Source organism: Ruditapes philippinarum, unplaced genomic scaffold (assembly GCF_026571515.1).
Source record: "Ruditapes philippinarum isolate M1 unplaced genomic scaffold, ASM2657151v2 ctg2441_1_1_1_1, whole genome shotgun sequence".
In the NCBI taxonomy this organism is placed as follows: Eukaryota; Metazoa; Mollusca; class Bivalvia; order Venerida; family Veneridae; genus Ruditapes; species Ruditapes philippinarum.
The window spans coordinates 397,017-413,980 of NW_026863907.1; the positions used below are offsets into that span (position 1 = coordinate 397,017).

Below are 16,964 nucleotides of genomic sequence, written 5' to 3' on the forward strand. Positions count from 1 at the left end.
TAAATAGTTAATGTAGCTTTTAGGTCTATAGTGTTTTTCAATGGCTGACATTCCTTGCTCGAGGGGCTATGATAAAGGAGTAGACACAAACGAGTACTGAAAGAAAATTAATAGGACTGCTTATAGGCAATAAAAACATATTAGAAAAGTCATACATGTTCTTTTTTATAGAACCGCAGTTCTGATATTGCTGTAACCAACAAGAAAAACGCTGCCAAAATTACATCCTGCGTTCTTACATTGTAAATTGCAGCCTCTATATGTCTGCAAGTAAATTCATTCATTAAACCTTTAAAATGGTTACTACATGCTGCATTCTTACATTGGAAAGTGTAGTGTTTTTTTTTTAATTTCATGGAAAAGTGTGCTTTCTTCTAACTCACTATATCACTTTTATTATCAAGATGATTTCTTCTCCCTCCTAATGAATAAATAGTACTTTATGGTTAGTCTCTCTTTTCATAGCTGATAACATAAATTCTTTGCTCATTTTAAAACAATAAATTGAATACTGAATGTGGTCATTATGATGTGAATATGTGTAAGATGTTGTTATTTAATACCTATTTATTTGTTCTTGTATCTACCATTTCAAAACATGTGTTAATCAATTATTTTAGAAATGTACTGCACAGCCGTAAATGAGTACCTCGAAATAACATTTTCAATATCGCAAAAATGACTATTAGCCTAACCGAGGATGTTCCGATTGTCATCACGGATATCCACGAAACCATAATATAAAGTTGTTTGAACATATTTTTTCTTGAGTTACTGCTACTGCTGTGTTACTGCTATTGCCAATTTCACGTTTTATAATTTGCCAATTGCTACTGCTGTGCTACTGCTACTGCAGATTTCACATTTTATAATTTTGCTACTGCTGTGCTACTGCTAACTTCCCATACACATGTAGCAAAAATAAATTTTGGAACTACTACTGCTGTGCCACTGCTACTTTCAACTTCACGTTTCTGCTACTGCTGTGCTTCCGTTAAATTTACTACATTTTTTATGCTTCTGCTACTGCTGCGCTACTTCCAATTTCACGTTTTAAAATTTTGCGACTGCTGTGCCACTGCTTTTGCGACTGCTGTGCCAAGGGTAAATAATAAAAATAATAATAATAATAATAGATCTAATATCTTTATTTAAAGAAAGTTACACATTAAGAACATGCAATAGCAATCATACGGAAGAGCATTAGTGCCTTCCGTACAATCCTATTGTCTATTCATATTTTTTTTTCGGTAGACAGGAAGTGAAAGTAGACGTTACTTTTTTTTTGAAAATATACATTACGTGATCTCGTGTTAACACATGACATTTTGTGTAAATAATACTAGGTATCAATAAAAATGTTTTTCCGAAAATAAATGTTTCTGAAACCCCGCATCAGCCATATGCCGTCTTTAATATTACATGCGTCTTCGCGCGCAAAGTTACGTAAATCATGCATATTTATAAGGTCGATCAAATTCAAACCCACCTTTCAGGTAATTGTTTAATAACGCGGACTGGTAGTGACGTACGTAATAAAATGAATATTAATGAGGCCCAATAAAGTTGTTAGTATTCATCCGTAGCTGTTCTACAGAAATTAGAAACATTCTCCGGTCGCTATCGCTCCCGTCGAAGTTTCTAATTTCTGTAGAACAGCACGGATGAACACTAAGAGGACGTATATTCATTGACATGATCGATAATCCTGTCCACTGTCTTAAGTTTAAAAAAATTCATTTAAGCTTGAATGTTAAATTAGTTCCTGCAACTTCTATGAATCATTTTCAATATGCGTCCTGGAACAAACCAGTACTGGCCTCGAGGCTATCAAACATTTTTCTGTGTTTCTGTCTCAAGTCTCTGGATTTTCATTGATCAGTGTACATAAAGAATGTTAAGTACCGGTTACAGACCAATCACATACCTGAGATGTGAGTTTAAGCTGATGGAAGAATTTCCTTATAATCCCGACCCCACGTGTCATATGGGGAAACGTTGTCGTGACTTGATAGGGACTCCACCCGAGATCCCTGGGTTAAGTGGCAGGTACAATGGTACATTAACCAAGAGGTCACTGCGCCTTTGATTCGGCGGGCTTATTGCTAGGTCATTGTTGTAAAATAAGAAAAGGTCAATTCAAAATGTAAGAGGACCTTACACTATTACAAGGTTACCGGTCGTGATAGAATATGGTGGCAACTTCGCGCATATGGCATTATTAACTTCGGAAATAGGGCACTGCAACAACAAAGTTGCTTATTGTTTAATATCTGAAAAGAAAAGGCGGGTATTAACTCAGACACTGCTGAAGGTCATTATTAAACTTGCATTTTAAAATCATATTTTATGACAAACTTTTAAAAAACCAAGCGTTTATAAAAAAATAAATTGAATTTATTACATCGCGTAACTGTAAATGTCATGACAGTTTGTAGTGACGCATTGTTTTATTTGTTGAAGATAATAAAATTGGCGGCCCTCGTAAAATGTATACGGGACGAATGACTAATAATCAATGACCAGTATCTTACTTGATAAATAGTATATTTAAAGACTATTTACAATTTATTTAAAAGATGTACGTTTCGAAGGTAAGAAGTTTACATATATGTATATTTAAATTTTTGTCTGAAAAAATGTCTTAATTACTCGATTGTCATTAAACGCTTGATGGATGACCACGTTTGCATTTAAGTATTTAAATGTTTAAATACGCCGTGAAAACCCATCTTTCAACTAGCCAGCTACGATCTGGGATTTAACGTATGCACCAGGTATGTTATATATATAGAAGCAGTTTCTTAGAGAGACTGATAATCTATTCATATTTTAAAATAATTTTACTATAAAATTTTTTATAAAAGTATTTTCTGGCTTTAAAAAGAAAGAAAAATTTTTAAATTAGGGAGGTTTTTTTAATTGTTTCACTGCCCCGTTTTTTCGTTGTTAATTACAATTTAAATAAAAAAAAAAATTTAATTTTTAACCACAAAAGTTGTCCGGGGAAAGGGTATTTTTTCCCAAATTTTTTCTTACCACACTGGCTCTTCCTTTCCCTACTACTAGGGAAGGTTTCGGTCTGCCATTTGTTGAAATTTTCAACTCTTGGGGGAAAATAATTAAAAACAAAATTACTCTGAATTTGAATTTGTTCAAATTTTTATTTTTATTGCTCTGAATTTGGAAGTATTCATTTTTGAATGAAGGGATTTCAACTTTGAAATAATGAAATTTGTTCAATGATGGTATTTCCTTGCTCTAAATTTGGAACTATTCATTGTTGAACTGAGGCATAATGAGGTAGAATTACCGCAGTCGACAGAATGGAGCCTGGCCACATACACGGTGGTGGGTGTGGGGTCAGGCTGGAATAGTTCTAGGCTTATGATATACGTAACTTACTATCGCTGCTGGCCCTCTAAGAGTGTAAAATTAAATACAGAAACTGCTAGAAATATCGTGGCGATAACAATCAAAGACAGACGCACGGACGGACGGATTGATTAACGTGACTATAATTTGCAAGGCAAACATGGCAATAATTTAAAAAATCATTAAGAACATGCAATACTAAGGTCATCAACATTATGATAATATATATGATAAATCTATATATGTTTTTGATTTACGTCAATGATATCGCTGAAAAACATACTCTCACCTTTTTGCAGATCTTTTAAAAAAAACTGCATGCACTATATCTTAAAACTATTTATTAGTTTATTGGTTATTAGTTGAAGTATTATTTTGTTTTCTTATGAAAAATGAAAGACCTTTTTTTGTACTTCACAACGTTCTCAACACCGCAAGCATCTGGGGTTAAATGAAACTTGGCACGAACATATTAATAATAGAAATACATGTACATGTAAATCGGCGTCAACAATATTAGGCTGTACATGCGTTTATTAAAGTTCAAATTTAATAGAACAACATTAAATGAAATTCATATTTCCCACATGAGGCCTTCATTAGAATATGGTGTTATTTTGGGACAGATTTGCCTATTACAATGCAGTACGAAGCTGCGCGCTTACTAACTGTAACTTTAATACCCAATATTGTATTTGGACACTTTAATACCAAATATTGTATCAGGAAGTAGCCAAAATAACCTTAAAAATAATGATAATTTCGTAACAATAGCAAGACGAACTGGAATATTTTCTACATCATTTATACCCATGAAATAGGCTTGATAATAATATACGTGACTCACCTTAAAGGAAACTAAAGGATAAATTAAAACCCACACAAGTTTCTAAATATTATTAAATAGGAGGAAGATTTTTATCTGTGTATTATGAACGGTAGTAAATTAAATGATGATCTGTATAAAAATCACTCAGCCGACTCCCCTATTTGTGAGTTTTCCATATCGAGTATAATTTCTTAATATATGGAAACTTCTACTCGTCTATTTGTCCAATTAAGTACAAGTACTCTCCTTTAAGGAAAATATAAGCAGACGAAGAAAATTCATTTATATTTAGTGAGGTTAAAAAATATACATGTATTATCATTATCAAGTGCATGTACATGTCACAGGATGAGAAAAATGTACAGCCTGACCGGGACTCGAACCCGGGACCCTCCGAATACCGTACCGCGGCTCGGCCGCTAACACATCTTCTCCCCTGAAAAGTGAACAGTTCTGAACCGTGACATACATATAATTATAAACTTAACAATCATATAATCTTATGTTGTTGTTATTTCTTACACTGATATCTGAGTTTGAAATTTGCACGAATTCCCAGGTCCATGTGGGTTAACTCTTGAAATAGATGCATATATTCTTTTATCTTTTTTTACTACTACTACTACTATTATTATTATTATTATTATTATTATTATTATTATTATTATTATTCTAATTATTATTATTATTATTATTATTATTATTATTAATTTATTATTATTATTATTAATAATAATAATTTTATTATTATTATTTATTATCATTATTATTTTTTATTATAATTATTATTTTATTTTATTTTTCATCATTATTATTATTATTATCATTATTATTATAATTTTTATTATTAAAATTATTATTATTATTATTATTATTATTATTATTATTATTATTATTACTACTACTGTGTTTATGTTGTTTTTTTTTTAATCCGTTTGTAAGTTTGCAGACTGACCCCACTCTGTACTGTTGGTAGCTAAATTTTGGTATTAAAATCTCATAAACGTTGCATAATATATGAGCCGTGTCACGATAAAACCAACATAATGCGTTTGCGACCAGCATGGATCCAGACCAGCCTGCGCATCCTGCAGTCTGATCAGGATCCATGCTGTTCGCTTACAAACCCTATAACAAGTAAAGAAACTGATAGCGAACAGCATGGATCCTGATCAGACTGCGCGGATGCGCAGGCTGGTCTGGATCCATACTGGGCGCGAACCCATTTTGTTGGTTTTGTCATGACGCGGCTCTTTTTATGGCTAGGGTTATCTATCACATATAACCAACACGTTGCGACGTATGACGTAGACAGTTGAGAAAATTTGTTTACATACAAAAAACAATTTTTGTATTAATTAATATTCAATTCACTTTTTTATTTTTTTAATTAATTGTTTTTTATATATATTTTTACTCAATTTATCATTATTTTACAGAATTACAATTTTGTGCGTACAGAATGCACTTCACTCAAATTACCATGCTAACATTCTGTCTCGAGTTTTATATCCTTTTTGCTGATTTGTATTCAAGACGCGTTCTGCATTTATTCCAACGATTTGTTTTAAATGTTTAAAATCCATCATTTGGATAGTTTTTTTTCTCTCGTTCAAATGAGAAATAAAAAACAACCAAAATATGAATTACATTTGTACCTTCTCGCCTTGAAGTAAAATTAATGTTAACTCATTGTTCATTTAATGCATTAAATTAACAAAAATTGTCACATAAAGCAAGGTTAAATTCGTCAATCATTTTATTTGAAGTTGAAACTAAGTAGGACGAAACTCACCGTTTATTACCCGACAGGCTTCAGAAAAGTATGGTGGCTGATTTGTGCCATGTCGTATTTTCGTTGGAAAGTAACTTTGTCGTATTTTCTGGTTATCGTATTATGTTGCATATTTGTGGAATGTCTAGTGCGGTCCTCAAGAACATAAAACTGAAGATAGGCAAGGAACATTATTATATAAGGGGAACATTATTAATGTATAACTGTGTATTTACATTTTGTTGTCTATAAGGTGTCGATGCACAGCTTGTTTTACAGCAAATAGGCCATTTCCTCGAAATTGACCTTTTATGGACTCACTGCGGCCAGATGGAATTTGAATATAAACTTATCAAACTTATTATTATGTGAATAATTTCAGGAATGGATGGTCTCCTTTTGAGGAAGCACGTGAATTCCCTGCTGATATTCATTTGTGCTATTCTTCAACTAGCAAGGAGTTTACCCTACCCTGGTCAGTTTTCCGTTACCAGAGATCAAAATCGGCTAGTACCTGGGTACACAAGAACGCCAGTGTTCCAGCGGTTTGTTCCTTACCAGCGATCACCCTCACAGTCATGGGGTTCACGCTCATATAATTTGAATAGACCTGAATTACAAATCGCACAGAATCGGGTTTCAGACAGGCAATCCGCACAGAGTCGGCGTTTAGACAGACAATTCTCACAGAATCGCGTTTCTGACAGGCAATTTCGAGACAACTTCATACCTCGTACACGAACGCGTGAGAGACTGCCGTCATACGAACGCTCGAGACCAAGCCATTTCAGAACCTACATCCGTCAGATAGACCTTCAACGTCCACGACGGTTGCAGCATGTTCAAAGAACTAGGCCCATCCCGTACAACCCAGAGGGAAGAACAAAAATTTCGGTTGTAAATGGACCTTTAAGTCAAGTTGTACAGCACCCGAAACCTAGAAATATGAAAGAGCAACACCGGATGGGATACCGTGTAGTGGCGAAGGCAAAAAGTTTTCCGGGAATTTTAAAGGATACATCACTCGATGTTACAACTGTGTAAATGTTTTCGTTAAAATATCTACAACACCTACTAAAAATGAACTTTTGTGTGTGAAAACTAACTCTCACATCAGAATTTCAATGCGCGAAGTTTTTTTACCAAGTACAAAATATTGTAAATCTAATACGTCAGAGTAAGTGAAGTAAAACTTAAATGTCACGGGCTGTTTTCGAAAATAGAAATCAGCAGGAATATCGATTAGGTTCATTTTTAAATCTGACATTTATAATAATGTATATGCTTCCATATATATATATATTACACGAATATTGTTTTACAATGCATTTGTTAAACAGTTCATTGTCAAATAGGTAGGGGGTAGGCTTTGTTCAATACTATCTATTGTTATCATGCTTTTACTTTATTGTTGTTGTTCTTTTTAGCTCACCTGTCACAAAGTGACAGAGTGAGCTTTTGTGATCGCTTTTCTTCCGGCGACGTCCGTCGTCCGTCCGTCCGTCGTCCGTCCGTAAACTTTTACTTTAAATGACATCTCCTCATAAACCACTGAGCCAATTTCATCCAAACTTCACAGGAATGTTTCTTTGGTGGTCACCTTTAAAAATTGTTCAAAGAATTTAATTCCATGCAGAACTCTGGTTGCCATGGCAACCAAAAGAAAAAACTTTAAATATCTTCTTTTAAAAAACCCTAAGAGCTAGAGCTAAGATATTTGGCAAGAAACATCTTCTTGTGAGTGTCTACCAAGTTTGTTCAATTAAAAGCCCTGGGGTCAAAATTGACCCAGCCCCAGGGGGTCATTGATTTTCCCTATATGCTTATAGTAAAAACTTAAAAAATCTTCTTTTAAAGAACCCAATAAGCTAGAGCTTAGATATTTAGCATGAAACATCTTCTAGTGAGTGTCTACCAAGTTTGTTCAAATAAAAGCCCTGGGGTCAAATTTTGCCCCGCCCCAGGGGGTCATTGATTTTCCCTATATGCTTATAGTAAAAACTTAAAAAATCTTCTTTTAAAGAATCCAAAGAGCTAGAGCTACTTAAGTTATTTAGCATGGAACATTTTCTAGTGAGTGTCTACCAAGCTATAGCAAAAAAAAATCTTCTTTGAAAAAACCCAAATAGCTAGAGTTTAGATATTAACCATGAAACATCTTCTAGTGAGTGTCTACAAATTTTGTTCAAATAAAAGCCCTGGGGTCAAAATTGGCCCCGCCCCGGGGGTCATTGATTTTCCTTATATGTGTATAGCAAAAACTTATTTTTTTTTTGAAAAAACCAAAATAGCTAGAGTTTAGATATTAAGCATGAAACATCTTCTAGTAAGTGTATACAAAGTTTGTTCAAATAAAAGCCCTGGGGTCAATTCTGGCCCCGCCCCAGGCTGTCATTGTTTTTAACTATATGTGTTTAGTAAAAACTTAAAAAATCTTCTTCTTTTAAAAAACCCAATGAGCTAGAGCTTAGATGTTTAGCATGAAACCAAGTTTGTTCAAATAAAAGCCTTGGGTTAAAATTGGCCCTGCCGGGGGGGGGGGGGCGGGGTAAGGGGGCGGAGAGATCATTGTTTTTCATTTTATGTGTGTAGTAAAAACTTAACATCATGAAACATCTTCTAAGTTTGTTCAAATAAATGCCCTGGGTTTAAACTGGCCCCGCTCCAGGGGCCTATATACAGGTGAGCGACCTCAGGGCCATCATGGCCCTCTTGTTTGGAACGGGTGCGTGGTTGGTAAAAGCTGTCCACCAACACGGCTGTCCGGCTTTACTGTTGGAGGAAGACCTCCGGTTCTCCTCCGTACGGTAGGTGGATAACTTCCTCACAATAAAAGAAATTAAAGTCATTGGTGGGATTAGAACCCACAGAGGTGATGGGCAAGTGGTTTGGAGCCACTATCTATATTCGCTTTGTAATAATAACGTGTTTTCGCCCCGCGATCCCGCCAAGCGAAAAGTCAAGAATTAACAAGTTGAAGCGCGGGGCGAAGTTTAATAAATAAAACTTCGCCCCGCGGGGGCACTGGGCGAGATTTTAGAAATAAAATGGCGGGGCGCGGAGCGAAAACACGCTAATTAGCGCCTCCGCTTATTAGCGTGTTTTCGGTCCGCGCCCCCGCCATTTAAACTTGTTAATTCTCGACTTTTCGCTTGGCGGGGTCGCAGGACGAAACACGCTAATAAGCAGGGGCACGCGACGAAGTTTTATTTATTCAACTTCGCCCCGCGCTAATTAGCGTGTTTTCGTCCTGCGACCCTGCCGTTATATTTCTTAAATCTCTCCCCGCGTCCCCGCGGGACGAAGTTTTATTTATTAAACTTCGCCCCGCGCTTTCGCTAATTAGCGTGTTTTCGCTCCCAGCTTCCGCCATTTTAACTTGATAATTTTCGACTTTTCGCTTGGCGGGGCGAAAACACGGATGGCACAAATCAACCACCATGGAAACCAGACACGTTTGTCGGGCTCATAAAAATAAAACCACGTTTCATTCCTGTGACAATTTCTCTCAGGCGTCTAGGGTCTCAATATTTGAACATTGTCAATAAGGCCGAGGCTTTTTCAACCCGCTCCTTTTTCTGGTATGTGGATTCCAACGGGTGCACACTTTTCTTGACTAATTTTTCTTTCAAGATGGAAACACACATGACGTACTAAGGCCTGATATGTCACTTATCTCCTCCACGTTAAATCTTCCATCACCTATGGTTTTGACAGTTATGATCCCTTTTTCAGAGGAAGCGTGATTTGGCCGCTCAGGGCGTGAATCATCCTTAACATTAGTTGTACCTTCCTTAAACATTGACACCCATCTGGCAATTGTACGATATGGAAGGTCATTTCCTCCATAATCTAAATCAAGATTACGTTTTTATTTCTGACGCGATAGCCCATGAATTTGTTAATAATCTCTTTGCTCCTCTCTCAAATCACAATGCAACTCAGCCATATTTACAACCAGTATACAAAAACACATGTATTCAAATGACCTGCTTTAATTTTATTGCACGTGCAAATCGTGCGAAAATAGACTGTTGGTTAGAAAAATCAATAATCTTTCCAACGGTATATTATACATGTACTTTCACGTGCAAATCATGGTAAAATTGAGTTGTTGCCACTAATTAAAATATGCTCTCGTATATACTATGTTAATTAATTGATCCCAAGTGCGGGGCCACTTTTTGATCCATGGAGATGATACATTACTTTTGGTAGACAATGCTACGTGCCAATACTTCCGTTCTCGCGCAGCATTGTGTCACATAAGAAGACTTCTCCTGTAACCGACTTATTTATAAGACTGGAACGATTCATACGAGTATAACTTTTTTGTAAAATATAACTTTTTGTAGAGGGCGTACCTAATGTTGTTACTTATGAATTTTGGTCAAACTCCACAACATGGTTAAGGTGGAACTGTTGGTTTTTTAACAAGATATGTGTCCATTGGACATGGATGCCCAATCTTCGACTGTTTTACAAACAGCCAGCCACTGACCAGACAAGAGCAGGCAGATCTATTGGTGGGTGGGGTAAAAATTCAGGATAAAGTCATATTTCGGACAATGAACAAAACAATTTGCCATCACAAAAGCTAAGCTGTGAGCATTAATATAAAACAAAAGCAAGAAAGTATTTTGTTCACATTTTATTCCATTTATACAAAACAAGAATCTAACACCAAAAGAAAAAAAAACAGAGAAAGAAACAAAAGATATTGGAAAAAAACCTTAAATACATGATGAGCAAGAGGAGAGTTCTTCCACAATAGAATAGCTTTAAAAAATATAAACAGTACAACAAGCAAAGGCTTACATATGACAGTATAATCATTTGTAAAGTTATAATAATCTTCATTAGTACATTTTGTACAGATACGATCATTTTCATTAGTACATTTGTACAATTATAATAATTTTCATTATGACCATTATTTTTTTTTCTTATTACAACATGAATATGGATTACATCTATAACTGCTCCTTTATGTCAAAATGACAAACCGAAAATCATTTATTTACTATGAAAAAAGCAGGAGTGTCCTTTTTAGTCTCAGTGAGCTTCTCCAATGGTAATAATTCAAAATACCAACATATTCTGAATAATAATTTTAAACAGATAAGATATTCCACTTTTCTCAGTGCTGGATAGAATTACTGAATAACTGAAGCAAAACTGAAGAAAAGGGCATAATTTTTTAAAATGTAAAAAACAAGTAAAGCCTTTCAGAACTGAAAAGCTTAGTTTCTGAGAAAAATAGACCTTAACAAAATTGTTATATATTAACAATGCCTATATTGAAAAGCATGTCAAGAAAATAGTACTACATGTGTATATTTTTTCCTTTTAAAAGGGAGTAAATAAATGAGCACAATATGAGATATAGTAAATTACTGTAACTAAAGCCGAGAAAGAAGGACAATCAAAGAACAGAGCAAAAGAACACAGTGAGGGACAGAGAAAAAGAAAATAAAGGCCATAGCAAAAGCACACCAAGTAAAGATAAGACAAAAGAAGGATGAAGTGAAGGACAGAAAAAAAGACAAAGTAAGGACACAGTAAAAGATGGACAAAATAACAAACAAGCCGCTATTTGTTCCATGAAAAGAAAATCATGGGGTAAATGAAAAAATCCATGCGCTGTGATGCCTTAAAAACTAAATTGAATATAAAAGTTGGGTAAAAATACAGTTCCAAGAACCATTGAAATGCACTGTGTTTCCATTCGGTTTCCACAAAAATCAGAAATCATAATTCTGTATTTTACAAACTATTTATACATGTTCAATACATTGAAACAAATATATCTGCACCTTGTACAAAGAAAAAAAATAATAATAATAATGAAAAAATTATTGTGTTAAATTTAGAAAAAAAATAAAATCTTCAAATAATAAACAAATACAAGAATCGTAAATATAAATGGATTTCTACTGGAAATACAAGCATTATAAAGTGGAATGAAGCAACATCCTGGATAAATCAACATATGCAATTTATTTTAAGAAGACACCATGTGGCATTCTTTATTTTAAAAACTTCCATAGATCTATAAACTAAAAAATCACTTCTATGATGTAGACTTGTAAAGAAATTTTTCGAGCAACAGTTGTTTGTAATAACATTTTTATCTTAAATATTTTAACATGCTTAATAACAAGAATTCATCGATTTTTACAATAAATTGGGATATATCTAATAATTCCATAAATACAAGTTGTACATACAAACAAACGTCAATCAATCAATCAATCATCAATCAAACAAACAACCATAGAAGATCTTTGAAAAAGAGAGATCATTTGTAATTACTTTAAATCAGACAATATGACAACACCATTTACATGTAACAATGTTTTAAGTTACTATACAAACAACCAAATAATCTTTCTTTTAAAAAAATGATATACAGTGGGTTGAACGCAAAACTGTTGTAAGTCCTTTTTTTTATTTCATATCAGTTATTACAGTTTTGTAGTTAACCCTCAATACAATCATGATCACCATTATGCTGCATACAGCATATGGCATATTTGGTTTTTGTTATTTTATTTTATTTTTTAACTTGAAAAAAATTCACATATGTAACTAACATATATAAGTAACAGGTGTTCCTTATAATTGCTGGTGTGATTTCTATGCTCAGCAAATGTTCCCCCTGTTTTTAACATCAGTTCAATATATTAACATAAAAAGTGAAAACATTTGCCATCATCAATCAGATATGAAGAATGAGATGGCAATAACCGTTTATTCTAATATGTGTTTTCTTGACCTTTATCCTGTACCAACTTATGCAATGTCACAATGCTGAATAGTAATCTAATTTACACATAAAACTTCCGTAAGTCAAAGTTGGTAAAAAAAATATTCGAGACATTGGGACTTTGATGCCAGCCTGTATCGGGATGTAAAGTTATATATCTATGTGTGTAAGTCAATGGGTTGGGAGAGGGGGGAAAAAACAACTGGTATGTGGAATGATGAAAGCAAAAGCATGTACAATTTTACATTGCAAATAATAATATGACATTTAAACAAGATAAAAATAACAAAGGCACTTTGATATATAAACTAGGAAATAGAATAGGAATGTCTCTATATAGATCAATAACCCGCATGTACATTATATATATGATCTCATAACCCCCTTGAGATGATCTGTTTACCCCATGTCAGATAAAATATCCATATTTACACATACAAAAATAACAGCTCATGATCATTTTATGTATCATTTAAGGAACCCCCTCACCCACCCTGCCCCCAAAATAGTCAATCATGCAGTTATTGCTGATACATGTACAAAGTTAAAGATATTTTTAGAATAAAATCAAACAACAGGTATACAAGAAGTAAGTTTATTTAGCAAATAAAGCCGATATCTTAGAAATACCTCCATTCATTATTTCAGATACAAGTAAACATCTGAGTAGATAGAGTTCGCTATCAGTTTCTCTACTTGTAATAGAGTTGGTAAGCGAACAGCATGGATCCTGATCAGACTGCTCGGATGGGCAGGCTGGTCTGGATCCATGCTTGTCGCAAACCCATTATGTTAGTTTTGTCATGACACGGCTCATTTTAAGTCCTTAAGTCTGAATGTTAGCCCACACCAGTTAAGGGCAAGTTATTCTGAGTCAATGACTCTAAAAAAACCACTTCGCAAAGACCCCCATACAGTGAACGTGTTGATAATCTAATTATTTAATACCATGTCATGAAGGAGTCTTCTAATTAGATGACATGTTTAGACATCAAAATTTGTGCCACATTCAATACACACAGCTGATGAATGTGTTTTTAATTACACACTTTCTTTACGAGTCATTTGTCTGTTTGACCTGCTTAAATGATGACTTTAATTTACACCTTAACCTTAAGTTATTTGTCTCTATTGAAGTACCATCATGCATTGAATGATAACCAGAATTTGTATTTAAATACAGTAGTAAACACTGTTTATATTCTTTGATGTTCACATGTAAAATTCATCAGTAGTTTTCTTATTCAGTAAGAAACATCTATGTGTTGTTTTCTCAATTTGGTGTTTATACTCAACAGTAATTGAGAAATAGTACATAGAGCTGAGGGCCTCTTAGCATTATTGGACCCAACAAGTCATTGTATAAACAACAAAATAAGGGTAGGTCCGAAGGGTAGGTCCGAAGTACATTGTTACAATAGTGTGTACTATTTCTATTGTATATTGCATTTAAATAGAACTACAGTCGACTTCGGTTATAACGAACTCAATGGGACATTAAAATATTGTTCGTTATATCCGAAGTTCGCTAAAAGCGAAGTAGCAACAACTTGCTGACTTGTTCGGATAGGGAAATTCGCTGTGAAAAAGTCATAAATTTCACTGGTTACCTGTGTACTTCAGCGGTTATTTAATGGTTATTTAATTCGGAGCATTTTATTGAACAATATATTATGTACATGGTACATGTATTTATTCATGTAGTACTTGTCTATAAAGTATTTTTTTTGCTTTTTGTTTATTATCGTTTAGTAAATATTGCAAACAAACAATTCGTTATTTGGTAATTATCGGGTATTTACAGCATTCAACTAAGGGTGCAAATACAGTTTCCGTAACAAGTAGAAAATTATGTTGTGAGAACATTGTATCATTCGATTGTATAATTATCGGACAGCGTTAGTCTTGTACTGATCCTAATAGAGCGCATCCCGATATTTCAATTATAACAGTTTGTTATAACCGAGGAAATTTACATGTTTTCCGTCATTTGGGACTTTAAAATATGGTTCGTTATAGCCAAAAAATTCGTTATAAGCGAGTACGTATTAAGCGATGTGATTTAATATAAAATAAAGAAGGAATCGGCCGGGGATGTCATATTTAGTTCGCTATTAACGATAATTCGTTATAAGCGAGTTCGTTATAAGTGGAGTCGACTGTAGATGGTAAAAGATCAAAAGGGAATCAAAGTAAATACATTGATCAAACCCATAATGGTGAGGCACAATTGAGTCAAGTGTGATAATTCTATTCAACATTAAAGACATATAGTCTACTCCTATGTTAATGCACCCAAGACAATGCCAATACAAAATAGGGAAATGTTTCTATAATAAAAAGAACTATATGTAAGTGTATATCAAAGACTAGAATATGAGAGCATTATTTCATTTCTTTTAACACCGCATTGTTTGTTTTTATGTAATATAAGTTTATAATATAAATAATAAAACCAACATGTATTTCTTTTATATAAGTTAGATGGCACTGGCGTGCTTATTTTCTTTCTTTTGGTTATACAATGAAGTTGATACATAACATTTCACATTGATTTGTAAAGCCTTATACCTACTAGCAACAACAACAACAACAACATATTTAACAACACTCATTGGAGAGAAAATATTAGCAACATAAAAACAACATCAAAAATAGTTCAACATATAGTAAAACATTGAGATTCCATATATGTATATGTAAAATATTTATATATTATGTATATCTATCATTTACAATTTGAGAAAAAAAAAGTCATAAAGCATTTAATACAAAAGAACCCAAACAATTGTATATAAATAAAACAGACTATATAGCATTTCAACTCTTTTAGAGAATATTGCACATTGTATGTCTGTTAAAACTATTATAATATGAGGTGACTAGAAGAACAAAACAAGATCAATCAATAAAATAATAAAATTAATTTACATTGCACATAATTTTCGCACTCATTAAAACTAAGCTTGCCAGTAATTCTCAAAAACTTGTAGACTAGACATAATGATTTCACATAAAATATTTCATATCAAAGCCATAGAATGCCATTTTTAATGTTTAAGGTAACTTCAAACTACATGTACCTTTTCAAATCAGAAAATGTAGCTTGCTATAAAATAATATGTATTCATACAAAAAACTTTCTAACATAAATATTGACATGTTAGGCCATTATCTTCAGCCGTAAACTGTTGAATTAGGAAAAATGGAATTGCTCCGTAAAGACTAAAAATATCTGGTTCCAGCAGGCTCATGGCTATGTTCGTTTGTTTACCTGATTTGTAAGCAGGTTCAAATCTCGGCATTCAGTCCACCTAACTGGGCTTTTCTGGATAACAAACAAGTAATTTTCAATCCCCCCCCCCCATTTTCTTCAATCATCAGTGAGAGACAAATGACCATTAGACTAAATGTTCATGATCAACTGTCATGGAGAAATTTCACCTCGCTCTTGAATCAAACTGCTGACCCCTGTATCATAAATCTGATGCTATCCCTTTTCAGCTATGCAAGCTGAAGGGTTCACGGTAAAATCTACTGGCCAAATAAATAGTCTTCTGTATAATAAACGAACAATTTTTCATTGAATTTATTTTGTATACAGAAACTCTACAGTAAACCAGACACAACATTCATTCTTTTTATTTTTAATGAAACGTTTGCACCACTGATCCTAATACTGTAAAAATACTCTATAACAATTATTGTCAAACATATTTATGATATATAGAAGGTCACATTGACTATTCATCTTATAACCACAAACTTTTAGGCTGAAAAAAATATCTGGTTCACATGCCTTCTTATGTAATGTAATAAATAGTTTGAGACAATTTTACAAGTAAGACAAAACTTAACCCAACTAAGTAGAAGTGTTTATATGTAACTTTTATCTGACCAAGTACAATGTATTTAATTGACCTGCACCTAAAGTGATAGGGCCCTGGAAGAATATTTCAGTTTGGTCAAAGACCTCTCAAAACTTTATGAAAAGAAATCTGTTTATTGATAAATTTTCCTTCTTAAGGCTTGAAATTCCATAACAGATGTCAATATCTGTTCAAAAAATTCCAAGACAAATAACTTATAACACTTTGAAGTCAAATTGGGCAATGACTAGATATTCTACAAATATAGTTACTGAACACAAAATTAAAATTTACCCTATAAATCAGCTGACAATTATTTTATAAGACATAAATCACACGGACAGCATG

At 33.6% G+C, this 16,964-nt stretch overlaps 1 protein-coding gene across 1 annotated transcript; it reads left to right on the plus strand.

Moving 5' to 3' along the window:
• The first annotated feature begins 2,646 nt into the window (after positions 1-2,646).
• Positions 2,647-7,381, plus strand: LOC132723786 (uncharacterized). Its single transcript, XM_060708572.1, has 2 exons — positions 2,647-2,777; positions 6,361-7,381. The coding sequence occupies exon 2, from the start codon at positions 6,363-6,365 to the stop codon at positions 7,020-7,022; it is 660 nt and encodes a 219-aa protein (XP_060564555.1). The 5' UTR covers positions 2,647-2,777; positions 6,361-6,362; the 3' UTR covers positions 7,023-7,381.
• The last annotated feature ends 9,583 nt before the right edge of the window (positions 7,382-16,964 follow it).

Bases quoted from the DNA above. Each gene is read 5' to 3' on its own strand.
- LOC132723786 (XM_060708572.1), top strand. From the start codon at position 6,363: ATGGATGGTCTCCTTTTGAGGAAGCACGTGAATTCCCTGCTGATATTC.